The 24500-nt window shown below is 26.1% G+C and overlaps 4 protein-coding genes across 4 annotated transcripts; all 4 read right to left on the minus strand.

The window, feature by feature from the left end:
- Window positions 1-5040: 5040 nt before the first annotated feature.
- Window positions 5041-6458, minus strand: LOC105618982 (geranylgeranyl pyrophosphate synthase-like). The gene is made up of 5 exons (XM_012200513.1): window positions 6345-6458; window positions 5803-5923; window positions 5582-5721; window positions 5418-5520; window positions 5041-5249 (listed from the first exon to the last, which is right to left on the minus strand). Exons 1-5 carry the CDS (start codon window positions 6456-6458, stop codon window positions 5041-5043), a joined length of 687 nt encoding a protein of 228 aa, XP_012055903.1.
- Window positions 6459-7263: 805 nt separating this feature from the next.
- Window positions 7264-7586, minus strand: LOC105619156 (geranylgeranyl pyrophosphate synthase-like). Its single transcript, XM_012200685.1, has 2 exons — window positions 7521-7586; window positions 7264-7422 (listed from the first exon to the last, which is right to left on the minus strand). Exons 1-2 carry the CDS (start codon window positions 7584-7586, stop codon window positions 7264-7266), a joined length of 225 nt encoding a protein of 74 aa, XP_012056075.1.
- A 335-nt stretch (window positions 7587-7921) lies between these two features.
- Window positions 7922-15023, minus strand: LOC105619157 (geranylgeranyl pyrophosphate synthase-like). The gene is made up of 8 exons (XM_012200686.1): window positions 14967-15023; window positions 14707-14861; window positions 13635-13887; window positions 13084-13204; window positions 12862-13001; window positions 12698-12800; window positions 12306-12506; window positions 7922-8037 (listed from the first exon to the last, which is right to left on the minus strand). The coding sequence occupies exons 1-8, from the start codon at window positions 15021-15023 to the stop codon at window positions 7922-7924; spliced, it is 1146 nt and encodes a 381-aa protein (XP_012056076.1).
- A 4535-nt stretch (window positions 15024-19558) lies between these two features.
- On the minus strand, window positions 19559-21884 carry LOC105618983 (geranylgeranyl pyrophosphate synthase-like). Its single transcript, XM_012200514.1, has 6 exons — window positions 21856-21884; window positions 20900-21041; window positions 20308-20428; window positions 20085-20224; window positions 19925-20027; window positions 19559-19767 (listed from the first exon to the last, which is right to left on the minus strand). The coding sequence occupies exons 1-6, from the start codon at window positions 21882-21884 to the stop codon at window positions 19559-19561; spliced, it is 744 nt and encodes a 247-aa protein (XP_012055904.1).
- Between the last annotated feature and the right edge of the window lie 2616 nt (window positions 21885-24500).

Consider the following 24500-nt stretch of genomic DNA (forward strand, 5'->3'; position numbering starts at 1 on the left):
AAAGTGTGCTTAATTGGTTATAATTAAGACATTTTAAAGATCCTACATTCTTCTAATAACAGAACAGATCGGTATTTATTGTTAATTTTTAAATAAAGAATTCTTATATGTATGAGATTGTTTTAAAAATTAATCTTGAAATGTCATAAACCAGTCACCATATCATTGAACTATATTAGCATCTTAAAAAATTTAAAACAGTCTTAAAATAAGAACCAATTATGAACACTGACTTCTATATTTCATTGCTTTTTTTTTATATTTTTAATAGGAATTTCGTAACATGTAATGAAAAGATGAAAAATTATGCATTGAAAAAAGAGTTAAAGAGTAACAGAAAATTAATTATAGATAATTTATAAATTGTATCTTAACAAAAAATGAATATTCTAGGTTTAAATCAGATTTAGCTAATTATTTTGTTATGATATATTTTAACACATAGAAACTCTAAATACGATTTTAACGTCGATCAATTTTTCAAATTGCTTATTTCAATAATAGAACCAAAGATTAATTATATCATAGAAAAGATATAATATTATATGTATTTTCATTTAAAAATATTAAGATATAATATTACATATATAATATTATAATCTTATATAATGAGAAAAATATATAAACAATCTGAAATTTAAAATATTCCATTGCGGAATACGTTTTTTTATAATACTTCGGTAGCATTGCGATCAATCTATCTAATTATATAATGATAAGTTTAATAAAAAGAAATTTGCAACATATAATGGCAGTAGAATAAATCAGATTTGAATGATAATAACTTAATGATGAAAAATAAGAACAAAGAACATTATTGTGCAAAATTTTTTTACTAATGTACATATGAATAAAAAATTATTTTTTAGGAAAAAACCGATTGTTCATTTAAAAACTAAAATGGTAATTTGTAAATATGTGAATATTATCATAATGTCGTAATGTATAGATATTATATAATGTCCAGAAGTAAAATTTAGTAAGTATGTATATAGAGTCGATGTATGTATGAATTAACATAATATTTTAGTAAAAATATCAACTGATTAAAAATATCTGCTATTCCTAATAAATATATTTGTTTATTAAACAATGTATTGTACTTGCTACGACATATTAATAAAAACATGTTGCAAGTTATCAATCGTCACATCAATAAAAATATCACTTTAATAAATGCATATAGTAATTATTTTCATTCTAGTATCCTATTCTTTCAAAAGACTATTTGAATTATTATAAAGGAATTTTCTAAAATGGAATTTGTCATAGTTCATGTGTCCTCATTTTTATAGATAAATACATTATAGATAAATACATATATGTCATAAATACCCGCGCTTGCGTGAGATTCATGTAAAATTTTTTACTTAAAAGAAAATGATAAGAGGAATTTCCCGCTTATCGGCAGAATATTTTTTTTGGATGCATATGATTTATTGCTATAGCGTTTTACAAATGATTTTTTTCAGTAAAGTTTCATGAATTCGAAAAAAAAACATTTAACATTACAATTAATTGTTCTTATGAGAAAAGATATTTACGTATTTATTTGTATCGAAAGAATCGTATTGTAAGAAGCTCGAAATTATTATGTGGAATTCAACTGTTTTTTTCATTTAGATACTAATCTTATATATAATTTTAATAAGAAAATGTTTTAGAAGTTACTGTTGAAGATCTCTAAAATTAGAAGTGAAACGTCGTATAGCAAGGAAAAGTTCGAAAATTTCGGCAGCTCTTACAAGTTTCTTCTCTGATGTACTAGTAGCAATAGAATAAGTAATATATGCTAAAGCGAAGACTTTTATATAATGCATAAGACATAAGGCGTAAATAAATCGAAAGGCGATAAAAAGCTAATCAAAGTCCTCTATTGTACGGAAAGAAAGGAAATAAGAAATTTTGATTCATTTTCTTATGCATCATGTGCTTCACAAGGATGCATGTGTTCCCTGCTTCAATCTATGGTCTTATGTTGACTATCTCGTCGTTACGACGTAAATAACACGTAAAAAATTAAATTTAATGACTAAATTTGATTGGAAGATAAACGATATTTGTCTTTTTTTAATGAATAAAAATTTTCTTTATTTACTCATACATATACTTATGCATACGAAATATATGCACGCGCGAGCAAATAAAAAATTCATCAAAAATAAAGAAAATGTTGAATATCAGGATTATGCATTTACACATAAATTATAATATTCTTCGTTTACGTGTAAACAATGAAAACTGTTGTATAAGCTCAGATAACAAAAAGTATCTAAAATCGAGTCATATGTTTTCAGCGTCTAAGAGATGACTTAAAAACGTCTTATATCACAATTTTAAATTTTGTGTTGTTTGAAAGCTGTCATGTAGACTTATATATAGACTTATATATACAATTACCCAATATGGCGCACAGGTCACATCAAGCAGCAGAAATTCGCGTTTATCAAAATATTTCTTTTTTTTGTAATAACCCGGGAAAATATGTTATATGTGGACATATTTTATATATAACTGTGTATAATTGTATATCAAATATATATGTCAATTTTACATATAATTATATGTAATTATATATAATTTACATATAATTATATATAATTATATATAATTTTAATTAATTTTGTGTAGGGTAACTCCGGCAAATACGCTCCGCTGGGATTTACGCCATAGAAGTCAGAAAAAATAGAGAGTGGCAGTAATTTTCCCACAACTACTTTGTTACATGTCTTTATGTTATATTAATATTGTATTATGATTTCAGCTTCTTTTTGTAGTATTAATGAAATTATTGTGAGTTGAATCGATTTGTCACTGTAATAAGTAACGCCATCATAAATTATAATCTACATAAAATGATAACTGTAGGACGTGTAAAAGATTTAGTGGTTATTTCGTGATACATACGTGTAGTGGAATAGTAAATATATAAAAATGTTGTGTAGCAAAATATATGGGTTTTGCTTTCGTATTCTTTGTTTAGTTTGTTGTGTTATATGCCCCTGTTTGGGATATACGGCATTTTTAGCGAGCGGGATTTATGCCCAAAGCATACAAAGTGCACAGATTAAATTCAGTACACTAAATGCAATAAACGCATATGAAATATGTACCTCATGTCATAATATATATGTAGGAAGATTGTAATTATTTATTACATCGTATACATATTTATTCTTATTCCTTAATTAAACTTTATAAACACATTTTATAAGTTATTATATTATTATTCGTCTTATTCATATGCATTATGTGTAAATTTTTCATGAGACATACATACGTCTCTTCCCATTACGAGTAGCCATATATCCCACCCTTATAGGATATAAGGGCAAAAATGCAAGAGTTTCAAAAAGTTTATTTTTTAATATGAAAAATAAATATTTCGGATTTGTAATTTTTTTCATAGTAGTAGATAGTACAAAGATTGTAGTGTATGTTGTAAAACTGATACAGTTCATTTACTATAAACATAGTAAATAATATTTAATAAATTAAGTGTTTGATAGGTGCGGCGTATATACCGGAGTTACTAATTACTAATTATATACAATTATATATATAATATTATACATATGAAACATTTTTTCCCGGGAACCTTTTACGGAAAAACATTGATTGATTTGAACTGTGTTCAAAAGATGCTTTTATCGTGCGATGTACTGAATAAATTTGAAATGTGTATTGAAGTCATAAGTTCTTCATGTAACATTTGTAGAAGTGAAATTTTAAAGCTCAACGTTTGTGTTAATATCTTAAAATTTATAAGCTGAATTTTTAAATATAACAACTCGTTTGTCTCGAACATGCCACGAATAATAAATAAATTTATGAACTGGGTTTTATTTTAATAAAAAGATACAATAAATATTATGCACGTTGTGCACATTGCAGCAACAAAAGCAATAATTAAAAGTTTTTTTATACTTTAATCCTTAGAATTTTGATAATTTATAGACGTCTGTAAAAAAATTGAGTTCACATAATTTACGAATTTAATAAATACTTACATGATATTTATACAATTTATATTTATAGTGAGAATGTGTGCGTGCTCGTATAGTTAAAATATTCAAAATGCATCACAGAAATATTCTAAAGATATCGCCGTATATTTTTATAGCCTAATTCCTAGACGTATTTCGGACAATTTTACTCTATGGGTGTAAAGACTTTTATAATTTAATTTTAATTCTTTTATACTGTATAAAACATGTTAGTATTTTAAAACATGTTAATATTTTACAATATAGTCTACATAGTCTACATTGTTTACGATAAAAAAATCATGTATCACCTATGTGATTAATATGTGATTAATTTAAATTAAAATAATAGAATTAAACAATGCAAGAAAATATATTAAATTTTACTTGAACTGTATATATTTATAGAGTCGATGTATGCATTAACGTAAAATTTTATCAAAAATATCAACTGATTAAAAATATCTGCTATTCCTAATAAATATATTTATTTACTAAACAATGTATTGCACTTGCTACAACAAATTAATAAAAATATGTTGCGAGTTATCATTCATTACATCAATAAAAATATCATTTGAATAAATGCATATAGTAACTATTTTCATTTTAGAATAAAATGTTCTTTCAAAAGACTATTTGAATTATTATAAAGGAATTTTCTAAAATGAAATTAATTTGTTATTGTAGTTTATGTGTCCTTTTTATAGATAAATACATGTCATAAATACATATGCCGGTGAGAGATTCATGTAAAATTTTTTGCTTAAAAGAAAACGTTAAGAAAAATTTCCCGCTTATCGGTAGAATGTTTTTTTTTGATGCATATGATTTATTGCTACAACATTTTACAAATGATTTTTTTCAGTAAAGTTTTATGAATAAGTTTTATTATCTTTTGTATACAGATTTTTATTACATTTTGTTGTTTATAGCTGTTAATAAGAGATTATTTTAACAACGATATGATTAAATTATGCAATGCTATATTTGACGTTTAATTAATAACAAAATACATATTTCTGAACTTTTTATCATTTTGATTAAAGAATCTTTAGATATGTGTTTTCAACATCTTATTCTTGAATTCGTCCAGAAGCTTTATAAAGATTGGATTGCCACCTAAACGATCAACTTCGATTCTCATTTTTGTTTCCAATTCATCAAGTACATCTTTTGCGTACTTAAATGAGTCGTAACTCTCTAATATTTTAACGCAGTAACGTTTTACTTCAATATTTTTCGATCGTTGTCTTAAAATATCTTGAATTATTGTTAAGAATTTTAACATTTCATCTAAAAATTTTATTATAAAAATTTTCAAAATAGAAATATATTTACCATTTAATTTTCTTATTGTCTATTTAATACGAAATATATTCCTTAGTATCTACTTATTTCATTTTAAATATAACGTATGATAAAGGATACTTATTATTTTCTTATCATCAGGATTGTTTCTAAGTGCATGAATAATTAAGAAACTCATTTTTCCTTCGGTTAAATCATCGCAATAACTATTCTCATTAGTATTCTACAATAACAATAAATTTTGTTAAATTTCGTTCAAGTAATTTAATTAAATTATTGGTTACCTCATCATAACGTAAATTGCAATAATCATCATGTATCTGGCGATACAATCCCATAGTATATGCTAGAGACGAGATATCTTCTTCATAAGTAGAAAAAAGTTTCATTAATTTTATTACCGCTATTATTAACCAACCACTCTCTATAAAATTAATTAATATTCAAATTATACATGTATATGTAATACGCTTTGTATATAGCACAAGCTTACAAAAATGTTTACTTCTTAATGCTAAAATATTGTAGTCTTTTTCTTTCGGACAGATGAATTTTTCCTTCCAATATAAATCCATTCCTTGACCTTTGTAGTATTCCATGAATTGTTCAATCAAAATTTTAACTGCCTGTTAAGATATAAAAATATATAATTAAAATAAAAAATATAAAATATAAAATAAAAATATATAATAAAAATATATAATCAAAATTATAAAGAAGCGTTATCTGTCGGCATGATAAAAAGTGCAACTTTATAAAGAGATTTATATTTTAATAATTTATTTTATGATTTATTCGAAAAAAGTTAACAATATTAAAATAGACTGGACGTTCAGGATTAAGTTTTAATCATCTTTAACACATAAGAAACGCATAAAGAATCAACTCAATGAATTTGCATCTTTTTTATGCAGGAAATCCAAAGAAGAATTTTGCTAAAACTATATATTGCACATTTTGATTTCTATTATAACATATAATATGAAGAAAGTAAAATACATTCAATTTTTCAAAATTATACATAGACATAATGCAACTATTTATTACCATGGGATGTAAATTAATAAGTTTTTCACAAGCAATAAATTGTAAATAATTTGCAGCATTTATTGAATAGTGAAGTCCATAAACAGAATGGGTTACGGGAAAACCATTTCGCATAATGGCCTCATCTTGAATATCATCGAATCTATCAAGAAACAAAACTTTATAAATCTATAAAAATACTCAAATTAATCTTTTCAGTCAATAGAGAGGCTACATTATCTTACTTTATTTTATTTATATTAAAAATAAATATAATAAAAAAAGAAATGAAACCAGAAATATAACAGCAAAACAATAATTAAAGTGGAAGATCAAGATTTACTCAAAAAATTTTTTTAATTTTTTTACATAAATCATTGTTACAATATGTTATATCCCAGCAAGAAGAATGACATAAATTTAAAAGATTTTGTATTATGAAGGGATCATATTCTAAACGCAATGGCTTTCAGGAAAAGTGATATATGTTAAATACTTCCTAACGAAAAATAATACAAGGAAAAGTTTTAAAATAATCAAGAGTAATATATAACAAAATTAATATCTACATTACTAGAAAATTTAAAATAAACAATTTGCGATTAGTTCTAATAAATTAACTTATATATAATTCTGCCAACGCGCAATAAATAATAAATTTTATAAAATTCACAATGTTCTTCTTCCCCTTCCCTTCACTTGTCTGAATAATTTTATATTGAACTAAAATTTTGTATTGAATTAAAGAAACTCTTGTCACTTTCCTTGCGAGAGAACGATATATTAGATGTAACTACAAAAAGAGGAAAATTTTCGTAATTTATTAAATTCTACAAAAAAGTATAATTTTCTTTAGAAAGATAGTACCTTATTTCTTATCGCGTGCATATGATTTTAACAAAAATACATAAGTTAGTTATGCTTCACAACAACAAATAACTTACATGAAGCTTGCATTACAGACCATTTGCATTACTTCGTCAATCAGTTGCAATTTATCGGGTGATACTTTAAACCAGTAGTTGAAAAGCGACGATATTTCTCTGTATGGATGTATATCATTGGATTGCAGAATGTATTCGATCGGTTCTAAAAGTATCTACACAACAGAAATCAAATAATAAAACGCAAAGTTAATAAAATTGAAAAAAATAAATAGATATGAAAAAATGAAAGAGAAGAGGCTATAAAACTGACCTTGTCCTCCTCCGTATTACCGTTCGATGAATAGTAGAAAGGTACAACCTCTTTCTTATCTGTCATGTTGCACTTTAAATTATAGTGATATGTAAGAAGCTGTAATTTTGATAAATTTAAACAAAATGGTAAACGAGTTGGTATAATATTATTTAATTCCTTGCCTTATAATAATTCGAATAATGCTCGAATTATATATCAAACGCGTTAAGTACGAGCAAAAGTGAGATCCCGGACAAGTCGACAAAAAGATCGACTATATAGATTGACTGGAGTTGTACGTATAAAGTAAGGGAGCTAGCTAAGAATGTATGAGCGAATAGAAAGAAATAGAAAACGAGATGACTAGAGTGGATATAAAGAGAGTGACGCCAATTAACCGAAAGTCGCCATTTGGTGTCCTACATCTGGGGTATCTTATGACGCAATTCCTCATCTTCACCTTTTATTTCTTTAACCTTATCTTCCTCTAACTGATATAAGGACACCAATTGGCGCCACTTTCTTTTTACCCAACCTAGAGTTTGTAAAGATAGGGTCTGAGCACAAAAATTGTCATAATACTTAGACCCGGAACATCAAATTACTTTGACTTTAAATGGAACTTAAAATTCTGTCTTTGTCTCGTTTTAAAACCGAAAAAGAGACAGAAACAAAGAGAGTTTTAAACCTTGCTTAAAAGTAACGTTGTTGCAATCGAGCCTTAGAAACTCAAGTTGTAGACATAAGTGACACATATGTTTTAGCGTATGACGTACGATTTGCCGTCTCTTGGAAACATAACAATAAGTTGTACATTGTACGTCATGCGTATCATCAATTAAAATTTGCACACGAATTGGGTTTACAATTTTTGGAAGAGAGAATTTTTATCTTTAATTTGCTTTTTATAGATTTTGTACGATTTTTTTTATTTTTCACCAAATTATTCAACATTGAAGCAAAAACGATCCTTTATTATTTCAATGTTGCATAATTTGATGGAAAAAAAAATCGTCAAATCAGACAGAGGTCTATGAAAAACCAAAACAAGTTGAAATCGATGAATATCGGCCTAAAAGTGTATTATATAAATATAAGTGTTTATAGTTCGAAGTATTTGTAGCATATAAAGATGGAAACTAATTCGAAAAAAATTTTAATATTACAATTTAGCTGTTCTTATGAGAAAAGATATTTACGTATTTATTTGTATCGAAAGAATTGTACTGTAAGAAGCTCAAAATTAATTGTGTGGAATTCAACTGTTTTTTTCATCTAGATACTAATCTTTTTATATATAATTTTAATAAGAGAATGTTTTAGAAGTTACCGTTGAAGACCTCTAAACTTGGAACTGAAACGTCGTATAGCAAGGAAAATGTTCGGAAATAAATTTTGGCAGCTCTTACAAGTTTCTTCTCTGATGTACTAGTAGTAATAGAATAAATAATATATGCTAAAGCGAAGACTTTTATATAATTTATAAGGCACAAGGCGTAAATAAATCGAAAAGTGCTAAAAAAACTTATCAAAGTCCTCTATTATACGAAAAGAAAAAAATAAGAAACTTTGATTCATTTCTTATGCATTATGCGCTTCTCAAGGGTACATGTGCTCTTTGCTTAAATCTATGATCTTATGGCTATCTCGTCGTTACGACGTAAATAACATGTAAAAAATTAAATGACTAAACTTGATTGGCAGATAAACGAAATTTGTCTTTTTTTAATGAATAAAAATTTTCTTTATCTACTCATACATGTACTTACGCATACAAAATATGTGCACGCGTGAGCAAATAAAAAATTCACCAAGAATAAAGAAAATATTGAATATCAGAATTATGCATTTACACATAAATTATAATATTCTATGTTTACGTGTAGATAACGAAAACTATTGTATAAGCTCAGATAACAAAAAGTATCTAAAATCGAGTCATAAGATGTTTTCGCACGTCTAAGAGATGACTTAAAAATGTCTTATATCACAATTTTAAATTTTGTGTTATTTGAAAGCTGTCATGTAGACTTATATATAGACTTATATATACAATTACCCAATATGGCGCACAGGTCACATCACACATCAAGTAGCAGAAATTCGCGTCTATCAAAATATTTCTTTTTTTTGTAATAACCCGGGAAAATATGTTATATGTGGACATATTTTATATATAACTGTGTATAATTGTATATCAAATATATATGTCAATTTTATATATAATTGTATATAATTTATATATAATTATATATAATTATATATAATTTTAATTAATTTTGTGTAGGGTAACTCCTGCGCTGGGATTTACGCCAGAAATCAGAAAAAATAGAAGGAGTGGGGGTAATTTTCCCGCAACTACTCTGTTATATGCCTTTAAGTTATATTAGTATTGTGTTATAATTTCAGTTTCTTTCTATTAATATTATTGATATTATTGTGAGTTGAATCGATTTGTCACTGCAATAAGTAACGCCGTCATAAATTATAATCTACATAAAAATGATAATGACATAAAATGATAATGACTGTAGGACGTGTAAAAAATTTAGTGGTTATTTCGTGATACATACGTGTAGTGGAATAGTAAAACATGTTGTGTAGCAAAATATATGGATTTGGCTTTCGTATTCTTTGTTTAGTTTGTTGTCTTGTATGCCCCTGTTTGGGATATGCGGCATTTTTAGTGAGCGGGATTTATGCCCAAAGCATATAAAGTGCGCAGATTGAATTCAGTACACTAAATGCAATGAACGCATTATATGAAATATGTAGCTCATGTTATAACGCTAATATATATGTAGGAAGATTATAATTATTATTTATTACATCGTATACATATTTATTCTTATTCTTTAATTAAATTTTAAACACATTTTATAAGTTATTGTGTCATTATACGTTTCATTTATATGCATTATTTGTAAATTTTTCATGAGACGTACATACGTCCCCTCTCTCTATGAATAGCTATAAATCCCACCCTTATGGGATATGTGGCAAATGGAGGACGGCAAAAATGCAAGAGTTTCAAAAAGTTTATCTTTTAATATGAAAAATAAATATTTTGGATTTGTAATTTTTTTCATAGTAGTAGGTAGTACAAAGTTTTATAGTGTATATTGTACTGATACAGTTCATTTACTATAAACATAGTAAATAATACTTAATAAATTAAGTTTTGGATAGGTGCGGCGTATATACCGGAATTACCCTAATTACTAATTATATACAATTATATATATAATATTATACATATGAAACATTTTTTCCCGGGAACCTTTTATGGAAAAATGTTGATTAGCATCAAAAGATGCTTTTATCGTGCGATGTACTGAATAAATTTGAAATGTGTATTGAAGTCATAAGTTCTTCATGTAATATTTGTAGACATTTTAAAGCTCAACGTTTGTGTTAATATCTTAAAATTTATAAACTGAATTTTTAAATATAACAACTCGTTGTCTGGAACATGCCACGAATAATAAATAAATTTAATGAACTGGGTTTTACTTTAATAAAAACTACAATAAATATTATGCATATTGTGCACATTGCAGCAACAAAAGCAATAATTAAAGTTTTTATATTTTAAACCTTAGAGTTTTGATAATTTATAAATGTTTCCTAAAAAAATTGAGTTCACATAATTTATGTATTTAATAAATACTTAAATAACTTTACTTTACATAATATTATACAATTTATACAATTTATACAATTTATATTTATAGTGGGAATGTGTGCGTGCTCACATAGTTAAAATATTCAAAATGCATCACAGGAATATTCTAAAGATATCGCCGTATATTTTTATAGTCTAATTCCTAGACATATTTCGGACAATTCGACTCTATGGGTGTAAAGACTATTTTATAATTTAATTTTAATTCTTTTATACTGTATAAAATATGTAGCAATATTTTACAATATATCTACATAATATGTTAGCAATATTTTACAATATATCTACATAATCCACATTGTTTACACGACAAAAAATCATGTATCACCTAATATGTGATTTATTTAACTAAAACAATAGAGTTAAACAATTCAAGAAAATATATTCAATTTTACTTGAACTGTGTATATTTATAAAGTCGATGTATGTATTAACGTAAAATTTTATCAAAAATATTAACTGATTAAAAATATCTACTATTCCTAATAAATATATTTATTTATTAAACAATGTATTACACTTGTTACCACAAATTAATAAAAATATGTTGCGAGTTATCATTCATCACATCAATAAAAATATCATTTGAATAAATGCATAAAATAACTATTTTCATTTTAGAATAACTTGTTCTTTCAAAAGACTATTTAATTTATTATAAAGGAATTTTCTAAAATGAATTTTCTAAAATTAATTTGTTATCATAGTTCTTCATGTGTCCTTTTTATAGATAAATACACGTGCCGGTGAGAGATTCATGTAAAAGAGAGAGATTCATGTTTTTACTTAAAAGAAAATGCTAAGAGAAATTTCCCGCTTATCGGCAGAATATTTTTTTTGGGTGCATATTTATGGTGCATATTTATTTTATTAGATTTATTACTATAGCGTATTACAATTGATTTTTTTTAACAAAGTTAATAAATAAGCTTTATTTATATTTATTCGTATACAGATATTAATTTTTATTACATTTTATTGTTTATAGCTATTAATAAGTGATATTATTTTATACAACGGTATGGTTAAATTATGCAATGCTACATCTGACGTTTTATTAATAACAAAATACATACTTCTGAACTTTTTATTATTTTTATTAAAGAATCTTTAGATACGTGTTTTCAACATCTTATTCTTGTATTCGTCTAGAAGCTTTATAAAGATTGAATTGCCACCTAAACGATCAACTTCGGTTCTCATCTTTTTTTCCAATTCATCAAGTACGTCTTTTGCGTATTTAAATGAGCCATAACTCTCTAATATTTTAACACAGTAACGTTTTACTTCAATATTTTTCGATCGTTGTCTTAAAATATCTTGAATTATTGTTAAGAATTTTAACATTATCTAAAAACTATTATAAAAATTTTCAAAATAGTAATATGTTTATCATTTAATTTTCTTATTGTCTTAATACGAAATATATTCCTTAGTATCTATCCTAATAAGTATTATATCCTTAGTATCTACTTATTTCAATTTAAATATAACGTATGATAAAGGATACTTATTATTTTCTTATCGTTAGGATTGTTTTTAAGTGCATGAATAATTAGGAAACTAATTTTTCCTTCAGTTAAATCATCGCAATAACTGTTCTCGTTAGTACTCTACAATAACAATAAATTTTGTTAAATTTCGTTCAAGTAATTTAATTAAATTATTGGTTACCTCAGCATAACGTAAATTACAATAATCATCATGTATCTGGTGGTACAATCCCATAGTATGTGTTAGAGATGAAATATCTTCTTCATAAGTAGAAAATAGTTTCATTAATTTTATCACCACTATTACTAACCAACTACTCTCTGTAAAATTAATTAATATTCGAATTATACATATATATGTAATATGTTTTGTATATAGCAGAAGCTTACACAAAATGTTTACTTCTTAATGTTAAAATATTGTAGTCTTTTTCATTCGGACAGATGAAATTTTCCTTCCAATATAAATCCATTCCTTGACCTTTGTAACATTCAATAAATTGTTCAATCAAAATTTTAACTGCCTGTTAAGATATAAAAATATATAATTAAAATAAAGACATAAAATGTAAAATAAAAAATATATAATAAAAATATATAATCGAAATTACAAAAAAGCGTTATCTGTCGGCACAGTAAAAAGTGCAATTTTATAATGAGATTTATATTTTAATAATTTATTTTATGATTTATTCGAAAAAAGTTATTAACAACATTAAAATAGATTGGACGTTCAGAATTAAATTTTAATCATTTTCAACTCGTAAGAAACAAATAAAGACTGGAATCAACTCAATGAAATTGCATCTTTTTTATGCATGCAGGAAATTCAAAGAAGAATTTTGCTAAAACTATATATTGCATATTTTGATTTCTGTTATAATATATAATATGAAGAAAGTAAAATACATTCAATTTTTCAAAATTATACATAGACATAATGCAACTTATTACCATGGGATGTAAATTAATAAGTTTTTCACAAGCAATAAATTGTAAATAATTTGCAGCGTTTATTGAATAGTGAAGTCCATAAACAGAATGGGTTACGGGAAAACCATTTCGCAAAATGGCCTCATCTTGAATATCATCTATCAAGAAAAATTGTAAATAATTTGCAGCGTTTATTGAATAGTGAAGTCCATAAACAGAATGGGTTACGGGAAAACCATTTCGTAAAATGGCCTCATCTTGAATATCATCGAATCTATCAAGAAACAAAAACTTTATAAATCTATAAAAATATATTTCAATACTATCAAATTAATCTTTTCAGTCAATAGAGAGGCTACATTATCTTTCTTTGTTGTATTTATATTAAAAATAAATATAATAAAAAAAGATGAAACCAGAAATATAACAGTCGTTTGTAACAGCAAAACAATAATTAAAGTGGAAGATCAAGACTTATCCAAAAAATTTTTAAAATTTTTTATATAAATCATTGTTAAAATATGTTATATTCCCGCAAGAAAAATGACATAAATTTAATAAATTTTGTATTTATATGAAGGGATCATATTCTAAACGCATCGGCTTTCAGGAAATGTGATATATGTTAAATACTTCCTATAAAGAAAAATAATAAAAGGAAAAATTTTAAAAGTAACATCAAAGGTAATATATAACAAAATTATAATAATATCTACATTACTTCTAGAAAATTTGAAATAAACAATTTGCGATTAGTTTTAATAAGTTAACTTATATATAATTTGCCAACGCGTAACAAATAATAAATTTTATAAAATTCACAATGTTCTTCTTCCCCTTCCCTTCACTTGTCTGAATAATTTTATATTGAACTAAAATTTTGTATTGAATTAAAGAAACTCTTGTCACTTTCCTTGCGAAAGAACGATATATTAGATGTAACTACAAAAAGAGGAAAATTTTCGTAATTTATTAAATTCTACAAAAAAGTATAATTTTCTTTAGAAAGATAGTACCTTATTTCTTATCGCGTGCATATGATTTTAACAAAAATACATAAGTTAGTTATGCTTCACAACAACAAATAACTTACATGAAGCTTGCATTACAGACCATTTGCATTACTTCGTCAATCAGTTGCAATTTATCAGGTGATACTTTAAACCAGTAATTGAAAAGCGACGATAATTGTCTGTATGGATGTATATCATTGCATTGCAGATTGTATTCGATCGGTTTTAAAAATATCTACACAACAGAAATCAAATAAAACAAGTAATAAAATGAAAAGATAGTGAATTATGAAAAAATAGAGTTGTGAAAAATAAAAGAAAAGGATGCTATAGAACTGACCTTGTCCTCCTCCGTATTACCACTCGATGAGTAATAGAAAGGTACAATCTTTTTCATATCTGTCGTGTTGCTCTCTAAATTATAATGATACGTAGGAAGCTGTAATTTTGATAAATTTAAACCAAATGGTAAATGAGTTAGTAATATTATTTAATTCTTTATCTTATAATAATAAGAGTAACGCTCGAATTACATACCAAATGCGTTAAATACGAGCAAGAGTGGGATCCTAGATAATAAGAAATCGACAAAAAGTCGACTATAAGTTGAGACTAGAGAAGTCAAGAGTCGACTTTTTAGTCAAATCTGAATATCGACTAATCCTCAAAGAGATTGTACGTATAAAATAGGGGAGCCAGCTAAGAATGCGTGAGCGAATAGAAAGAAATAGGAAATGAGATGACTACAGTGTAAGTATAAAGAGAGTGACGCCATTTAATCGGAAGTCATCATTTAGTACATCTGGGGTATCTTATGACGCAATTCCTCGTCTTATCCTCTTATTTCTTTAATGTTATCTTCTTCTTATTAACATAAGGACATCTATTGGCCCCACTCTTTTTATACCCAATTTAGAGTCTCTAAAGATAGGGTCTGAGCATAAAAATTGTCGTAACTTACTTAGGCCCGGTTGCATCAAACACTTACTTTGAGTTTAAGCGAGACTTATAACTCGTTCTGTCTCATTTTAAAGCCGAAAAAGAGACAGAGACAAAGAGAGATTTAAATCTTGCTAAAATCAAAGTAACGTTGTTGCAATCGGCCTTAAAGGACTTAAGTTGTAGACGTAAGTAACACACAAGCTTTGACGTATGACATACGATTTATCCGTCTCTTGGAAACATGACAATAAGTCATGACGTCATGCGTACCATCAATTAAAACTTGCACACAAATGGGGTTTACAGCTTTTGAAAGAGAGAATTTTTATCTTTAATTTTCTTTTTATAGATTTTGTACAATTTCTTTTTCACCAAGTTATTCAATATTGAAGCAAAAACGACCCTTTATTGTTTCAATGTTGAATAATTCGGTGAAAAAAAATCGTACACTATAAAAAAACAAATTGAAATCGACTATGAATACAAGCCTAAAAAGTATATTATATAAATATAAATGTTTATAATTTGAAGTATTTATAGCGTATGAAGATGTGAAGCAAATTCGAAAAAAAAAATCATTTAACATTACAATTTAGCTGTTCTTATGAGAAAAGATATTTACATACTTATTTGTGTGTCGAAAGAATCGTACTATAAGAAGTTCGAAATTGCTGTGTGGAATCCAATCCTTTTTTCATATAGATACTATTCTTTTTATATATAATTTTAATAAGAGAATGTTTTAGAAGTTACTGCTGAAGACCTCCTAAATTAAAACTGGAACGTGTAACAAGGAAAATGTTCGAAAATAAATTGCGGCAGCTCTTATAAGTTTCTTCACTAATGTAGCAATAGCGTAATATATGCTAAAGCGAAGACTTTTATATAATGCATAAGGCGTAAATAAATTGAAAGACGATAAAAAAACTAATCAAAGTCCTCTATTGTATGGAAAGAAAGGAAATAAAAAAACTTTGATTCATTTTCTTATGCATTATGCGCTTCATAAGGGTACATGTGCTCCTTGCTTAAATCTATGATCTTATGTTGGCTGCCTCATTGTTACGACATAAATAACATGTAAAAAATTAAATTTAATGGCTAAATTTGATTGGCAGATAAACAATATTTGTCTTTTTTTAGTGAATAAAAATTTTCTTTATTTATTCATACATGTATTTATGCACACAAAGTATATGCACGCGCGAGCAAATAAAAAATTCGCTAAGAATAAAGTAAGTGTTGAATATCAGGATTGTGCATTTACGCGTGAATTATAATATTCTATGTTTACGTTTAGAGAATGTAAACTATTGTATAAACTCAGATAACAAAAAGTATTTATAATCGGGTCATAAGACGTTTTTTGCCTAAAAGACTTAGAGAAACGTCTTATATCACACTTTTAGACTTTATGTTATTTGGAAGTTGTCGTCTATGTAGACTTATATGTAGACAATTACCCAATATGGCGCACAGGTCACATCAAATATCAAGCAATGGAAATTCGCGTCTATCAAAATATTTCTTTTTTTTGTAATAATCCGAGAAAATATATTATATATATGGACATATTTTATATATAATTATGTATAATTCTATATCAAATATATATGTCAATTTTATATACAGTTATATATAATTTTAATTAATTTTGTGTAGGGTAATTCCTAAATACGCCGCGCTGGGATTTACGCCGCATAAGTCAGAAAAAATAGGAGTGGCGGTAATTTTCCCACAACTAATTCTGTTACATGTCTTTATGTTATATTAGTATTGTGTTATGATTTCAGCTTCTTTCTGTTAGTATTAATGAAATTATTGTGAGTTGAATCGATTTGTCACTATAATAAATAACGCCATCATAAATTATAATCTACATAAAATGATTACTATAGGGCATGTAAAAGATTTAGTGATTATTTTGTGATACATATGTGTAGTGGAATAGTAAAACATGTTGTGTAGCAAAATACATGGGCTTTGCTTTCATATTCTTTGTTTAGTTTGTTATCTTGTATATCCCAGTTTGGGTCATTTTTACCGAATGGGATTTATGTCCAAAGTGCGCAGATTGAATGCAGTACACTAAATGCAATGAACGCATTATATAAAATATGTAGCTCATGTCATAACGCTTGTAATATATATATGTAGGAAGATTGTAATTATTATTTATTACATCATATACATATTTAACATTCTTATTGCTTAATTAAACTTTATAAATACATTTTATAAGTTATTATGTCATTATTCATCTTATCTATATGCATTATTTGTAAATTTTTCATGAGCCTTATATATATGAGCCTTATATACCTTTCCTCCCTCTACAAGTAGCCATATATCCCACCTATGGGATCTTCGGCAAAAATGCAAGAGTTTCAAAAAGTTTGTCTTTTAATATGAAAAATAAATATTTCGAATTTCTAATATTTTTTTCACAGTAGTAGACAGTACAATGTTTTTACTGATACAGTTCATTTACTACAAACATAGTAAATAATAAATTAATAATTTAAGTTTTTGATAGGTGCAGCATATATACCGGAGTTACCCTAATTATTAATTATATATGTAATTATATATGAAACGTTTCTTCCCGGGAATCTTTTACAGAAAAACGTTGATAAACTGTGTTCAAAAGATGTTTTTATCGTGCAATGTACTGAACAAATTTGAAATGTGTATTGAAGTCATAAGTTCTTCATGTAACATTTGTAGATTTGTATTTTAAAGCTCAACGTTTGTATTAATATCTTAAAATTTATAAGCTGAATTTTTAAATATAACAACTTGTTGTCTCAAACATATCACGAATAATAAATAAATTTAATGAACTGGATTTTACTTTAATAAAAAGATACAATAAATATTATGCACATTGTGCATATTGCAGCAACAAAAGCAATAATTAAAAGTTTTTTTATACTTTAATCCTTAGAATTTTGATAATTTATAGACGTCTGTAAAAAAAATTGAGTTCACATAATTTACGAATTTAATAAATACTTACATGATATTTATACAATTTATATTTATAGTGGGAATGTGTGCGTGCTCGTATAGTTAAAATATTCAAATGCATCACAGAAATATTCTAAAGATATCGCCGTATATTTTTATAGCCTAATTCTTAGATGTATTTCGGATAATTTTACTCTATGGGTGTAAAGACTATTTTATAATTTAATTTTAATTCTTTTATATTGTATAAAATATGTTAGCAATATTTTACTATATAATCTACATTGTTTACACGACAAAAAATCATGTATCACCTAATATGATTTGAATGATTAATTTAACTAAAATAATAGAGTTAAACATTTCAAGAAAATATATTAAATTTTACTTGAACTGTGTATATTTATAGAGTCGATGTATGTATGTATTAACGTAAAATTTTATCAAAAATATGAACTGATTAAAAATATCTGCTATTCCTAATAAATATATTTATTTATTAAATAATGTATTACACTTGCTACCACAAATTAATAAAAATATGTTGCGAGTTATCAATCATCACATCAATAAAAATATCATTTGAATAAATGCATATAGTAACTATTTTCATTTTAGTATATCTTATTTTTTCAAAAGACTATTTTTGAATTATTATAATGGAATTTTTCTATAAAGGAATTTATTTTTTATTATAGTTCACGTGTCCTCATTTTTATAGATAAATACATGTCATAAATAGCGCTTGCATGAGATTCATGTAAAATTTTTTACTTAGAAGAAATGCTTAAAGAAATTTCCTGCTTAACGGCAGAATAATTGATTTTTTTCAACAAAATTTCATAAATAAACTTTATTTATCTTTATTCGTATACAGATTAATTTTTATTACATTTTGTTGTTTATAATTATTAATAAGAGATTATTTTATACAACGGTATGGATAAATTATGCAATGCTACATTTGACGTTTTATTAATAACAAAATACGTATTTCTGAACATTTTGATTAAAGAATCTTTAGATATGTGTTTTCAACATCTTATTCCTAAAGTCATCCAGAAGCTTTACAAAGGGCGGATTGCCACCTAAACATTCAATTTCGGTTCTCATCTTTTCTTCCAATTCATCAAGTATATCTTTTGCATACTTAAATGAGCCATAACTCTCTAATATTTTAACGCAGTAACGTTTTACTTCAATATTTTTCGATCGTTGTCTTAAAATATCTTGAATTATTGTTAAGAATTTTAACATTATCTAAAAACTTTATTATAAAAATTTTCAAAATTGAGATGTTTACCATTTAATTTTATTATTGTCTATTTAATACGAAATATATTCCTTATTTATTTCATATTAAATATAATGTTTGATGAAGGATACTTATTATTTTCTTATCATCAGGATTGTTTCTAAGCGCATGAATAATTAGGAAACTCATTTTTCCTTCGGTTAAATCATCGCAATAACTGTTCTCGTTAGTATCCTATAACAATAAATTTTTTTAAATTTTTTCAAGTCATTAAATTAAATTATTGGTTACCTCATCATGACGTAAATTGCAATAATCATCATGTATCTGGCGATATAATCCGAAAGTACTTGCTAGTGACAAGATGTCTTCTTCATAAGTAGAAAATAGTTTCATTACTTTTACCACCATTACATTTAACCAAGCACTCTCTATAAAATTAATTAATATTCAAATTATACATGTATATATATATGTAATACGCTTTGTATATAGCAGAAGCAAAAATGTTTACTTCTTAATGCTAAAATATTATAGTCTTTTTCTTTCGGACAGATAAATTTTTCTTTCCAATATAAATCCATTCCTTGACCTTTGTAATATTCAATAAATTGTTCAATCAAAATTTTAACTGCCTGTTAAGATATAAAAATATATAATTAAAATAAAAAATATAAAATATAAAATAAAAAATATATAATAAAAATATATAATCAAAATTACAAGACAATACAATACAATACAGACAATACAAAGAAGCGTTATCTGTCGATACGGTAAAAAGTGCAATTTTAAAATGAGATTTATATTTTAATAATTTATTTTATTATACGGAAAAAATCATTAACAACATTAATATAGACTGGACGTTCAGGATTAAGTTTTAATCACCTTCAACACGTAAGAAACGAATAAAGACTGGAATCAATTCAATGAATTTGCATCTTTTTTATGCATGCAAGAAATCGAAAAAAGAATTTTGGTAAAATTATCTAGTGCATATTTTGATTTCTGTTATAATATATCAAGAAAATATATATACATCAAGAAAAAACACATTCAATTTTTCAAAGTTATACACAGACATGCATAATGCAACTTATTACCATGGGATGTAAATTAATAAGTTTTTCGCAAGCAATAAATTGTAAACAATTTGCAGCGTTTATTGAGTAATGAAGTCCATAAACAGAATGGGTTACGGGAAAACCATTTCGCATAATGGCCTCATCTTGAATATCATCGAATCTATCAAGAAACAAAAACTTTATAAATCTATAAAAATATACTCAAAATAATCTTTTCAATCAGTAGAGAGACTGTATTATCTTTCTTTTGTTTTATTTATGTTAAAAATATATTATAATATAATAAAAAAAGATGAAATCAGAAATATAACAGCAGGTTGTAACAATAAAATAATAATTAAAGTAAAAGATCAAGACTTATCTAAACAATTTTTAAAATTTTTTATATAAATCATTGTTAATACATGTCACATCCCTGCAAGAAGAATGATATAAATTTTTTTAATTTTGTATTATGAGGGGATCATATTCTAAATGCATCGGCTTTCAGGAAAAGTATATGTTAAATATTTATTAAAGAAAAATAATACAAGGAAAAGTTTTAACATCAAGGATTACACCGTAACAAAATTAATATCTACATTACTTCTAGAAAATTTGAAATAAACAATTTGTGATTAGTTCTAATAAGTTAACTTATATATACGCATCTGCCAATGCATAATAAATAATAAATTTGAAATACACAATGTTCTTTTTCCTCCGCCCTCACTTGTCTGAATAATTTTATTGAATTGAAATTTTGTATTGAATTAAAGTGACTCTTGTTACTTTTCTTGCGAGAGAATGATATATTAAATGTAACTACAAAAAGAGGAAAATTTTCGTAATTTATTAAATTCTAGAAGATAACGTAATTTTCTTTGGAAAGGTTGTATCTTATTTCTTATCGTGCGCATATAATTTTAACAAAAATGCATAAATCAGTTATGCTTTACAACAACAAATAATTACAAAAAATTACAATAACTTACATGACGCTTGCATTATAGGCCATTTGCATTACTTCGTCAATTAGTTGTAATTTATCAGGTGATACTTTAAACCAGTAATTGAAAATCGATGATATTTTTCTATATGGATGTATATCATTGCATTGCAGACTGTATTCGATCGGTTCTAAAAGTATCTACACAATAGAAATCAAATAAAAACAAATCATAAAACGCAAAGTAAAATTGAATTATGAAAAGATAAAAGAGATATGAAAAAATAAAAGAGAAGGCGCTATAAAACTGACCTTATCCTCCTTCGTATTACCGTTCGATGAATAGTAGAAAGGTACAATCTTTTTCATGTCTGTCATTGCACTCTAAATTATTGTAATACGTAGAAAGCTGTAATTTTAATAAATTTAAACCAAATAGTAAACGAATTGATAATATTATTTAATTCCTTGCCTTATAATATCAATAGCTCGAATTACATATCGAATGCATTAAATACGAGCAAAAGTGGAATCCTAGATAACTCGAAGTCGATAAAAAGTCGATTATAAGTTGACTTTTTATCGACTTCGAGTTATGACTGGAGAAGTCAAGAGTCGACTTTTTAATCAAATCTGAATCAAATCTGAATGTTGACTGATCCTCAAAGAGGACGGATGTACGTATAAAGTAATGGAGCCAGCTAAGAATGCGAATAGAAAGAAATAGAAAACGAGATGGCTAGAATTGGTATAAAGAGAGTAATGGCGATTAACCGGAAGTCACCATTTGGTATCCTACATGAAGTATCTATAGACGCAATTCCTCGTCTTAACCTCTTCTTTCTTTAACATTATCTTCTCTAACTAACAATAAGGACATTTATTGCGCCACTCTCTTTATATCCACTCTAGAATCTCTAAAGATAGGGTCTGAGCACAAAAATTGTAACATTTAGGCCCGGTTGCATCAATGTTACTTTGACTTTAAGCGAGACTTAAAACTCTCTTTAAACTCGTTTTAAAATCGAAAAAGAGACATAAACGAAGAGAGTTTTAAACCTTGCTTAAAAGTAAGCGTTGTTGCAATCGAGCCTTAGAGACTTAAGTTGTAGACATAAGTAACGCACACAAGTTTTGGCGTATGACATACGATTTATTGCCGTCTCTTGTAGACATGGCAATAAGTTGTGCGTCATACGTGATATGCACGTGACGTTATATGTACATATGGCATCAACTTGCACACAAATGAGATTTACAGCTTTTGAAAGAGTGAATTTTTACCTTTAATTTGCTTTTTTAGACTTTGTACGATTTTCTTTTTTCACTAAGTTATTCAACAATGAAGCAAAAACCCTTATTGTTTCAGTGTTGAATAATTCGATGAAAAAAAATCGTACAGAGGTCTATAAAAAAGCAAATTGAAATCGACTATGAATACCGGCCTAAGAATATATTATATAAACATAAGTGTTTATAATTCAAAGTATTTGTAGCGTATGAAGATGTGAAGCAAATTCGAAAAAAAAGAAAACATTTAACATTACAATTTAGTCGTGTTCTTGTGAGAAAAGATATTTACATTCTTATCTGTATGTCGAAAGAATCGTACTGTAAGAAGCTCGAGATTGTTGTGTGGAATCCAATCTTTCGTATAGACACTATTTTTTTTATATTGTAATACGAGAAAGTTTTAGAAGTTACTGCTGAAGACCTTCAGAATTAGAGTTGGAACTTGCTTGTGTAGCAAGGAAAATATTTGAAAATAAATTGCAGCTCTTACTTAGGTTTCTTCTCTGATGTACTAGCAGCAATAGAAGAAGTAATATATGCTAAAGAGTACAGATTCTTATATAATGCATAAGGCGTAAATAAATCGAAAGACGATAAAAAAACTAATCAAAGTCCTCTATTGTATGGAAAGAAAGGAAATAAAAAAACTTTGATTCATTTTCTTATGCATTATGCGCTTCATAAGGGTACATGTGCTCCTTGCTTAAATCTATGATCTTATGTTGGCTGTCTCATTGTTACGACATAAATAACATGTAAAAAATTAAATTTAATGGCTAAATTTGATTGGCAGATAAACAATATTTGTCTTTTTTTAGTGAATAAAAATTTTCTTTATTTATTCATACATGTATTTACGCATACAAAGTATATGCACGCGCGAGCAAATAAAAAATTCACCAAGAATAAAGGAAGTGTTGAAATATCAGGATTGTGCATTTACGCGTGAATTATAATATTCTATGTTTACGTGTAGAGAACATAAACCATTGTATAAGCTCAGATAACAAAAAATATCTAAAATCGGGTCATAAGATGTTTTTTGTGTCTAAAAGACGAGAGGAACGTCTTAGAGAAACGTCTTATATCACAATTTTAGACTTTATGTTGTTTGGAAGGTGTCATCTATGTAAACTTATATGTAGACAATTACCCAATAAAAAAATGGCGCATAGGGCGCCATTTTCAACACACACCATCATCATCAACACACACCACCAACCAGCGGAAATTCGCGTCTATAAAAATATATTTTTTTTTGTAACAACCCAGAACGAAATGTTGTATATGAATATTTTGTATATAATTATGTATAATTGTATATCAAATATATATGTCAATTTTATATATAATTATATATAATTTTAATTAATTTTGTGTAGGTAAATATGTGGTAAA

This window comes from Atta cephalotes (genome assembly GCF_000143395.1).
Source record: "Atta cephalotes unplaced genomic scaffold scaffold00019, whole genome shotgun sequence".
Lineage (NCBI taxonomy): Eukaryota > Metazoa > Arthropoda > Insecta > Hymenoptera > Formicidae > Atta > Atta cephalotes.

What these genes read in the sequence shown, in the direction of transcription:
- LOC105619157 (XM_012200686.1), bottom strand. Translation starts at nt 15,023, where the DNA reads ATGAAAAAGATTGTACCTTTCTATTACTCATCGAGTGGTAATACGGAG. An exon ending in TTATTAATTTACATCCCATG is followed by an intron (nt 13,205 to 13,634) that starts GTAATAAGTTGC and finishes ATATCTTAACAG; the next exon opens with GCAGTTAAAATTTTGATTGA. An exon ending in GTAATTTACGTTATGCTGAG is followed by an intron (nt 12,801 to 12,861) that starts GTAACCAATAAT and finishes TTGTTATTGTAG; the next exon opens with AGTACTAACGAGAACAGTTA.
- LOC105618983 (XM_012200514.1), bottom strand. Translation starts at nt 21,884, where the DNA reads ATGCAAATGGCCTATAATGCAAGCGTCAT. An exon ending in GCCTATAATGCAAGCGTCAT is followed by an intron (nt 21,042 to 21,855) that starts GTAAGTTATTGT and finishes GTTTCTTGATAG; the next exon opens with ATTCGATGATATTCAAGATG. An exon ending in TTATTAATTTACATCCCATG is followed by an intron (nt 20,429 to 20,899) that starts GTAATAAGTTGC and finishes ATATCTTAACAG; the next exon opens with GCAGTTAAAATTTTGATTGA.
- LOC105618982 (XM_012200513.1), bottom strand. Translation starts at nt 6,458, where the DNA reads ATGCGAAATGGTTTTCCCGTAACCCATTCTGTTTATGGACTTCACTAT. An exon ending in TTATTAATTTACATCCCATG is followed by an intron (nt 5,924 to 6,344) that starts GTAATAAATAGT and finishes ATATCTTAACAG; the next exon opens with GCAGTTAAAATTTTGATTGA. An exon ending in TGATGATAAGAAAATAATAA is followed by an intron (nt 5,250 to 5,417) that starts GTATCCTTTATC and finishes CAATAATTCAAG; the next exon opens with ATATTTTAAGACAACGATCG.
- LOC105619156 (XM_012200685.1), bottom strand. Translation starts at nt 7,586, where the DNA reads ATGACAGATAAGAAAGAGGTTGTACCTTTCTACTATTCATCGAACGGT. An exon ending in GTAATACGGAGGAGGACAAG is followed by an intron (nt 7,423 to 7,520) that starts GTCAGTTTTATA and finishes TCTGTTGTGTAG; the next exon opens with ATACTTTTAGAACCGATCGA.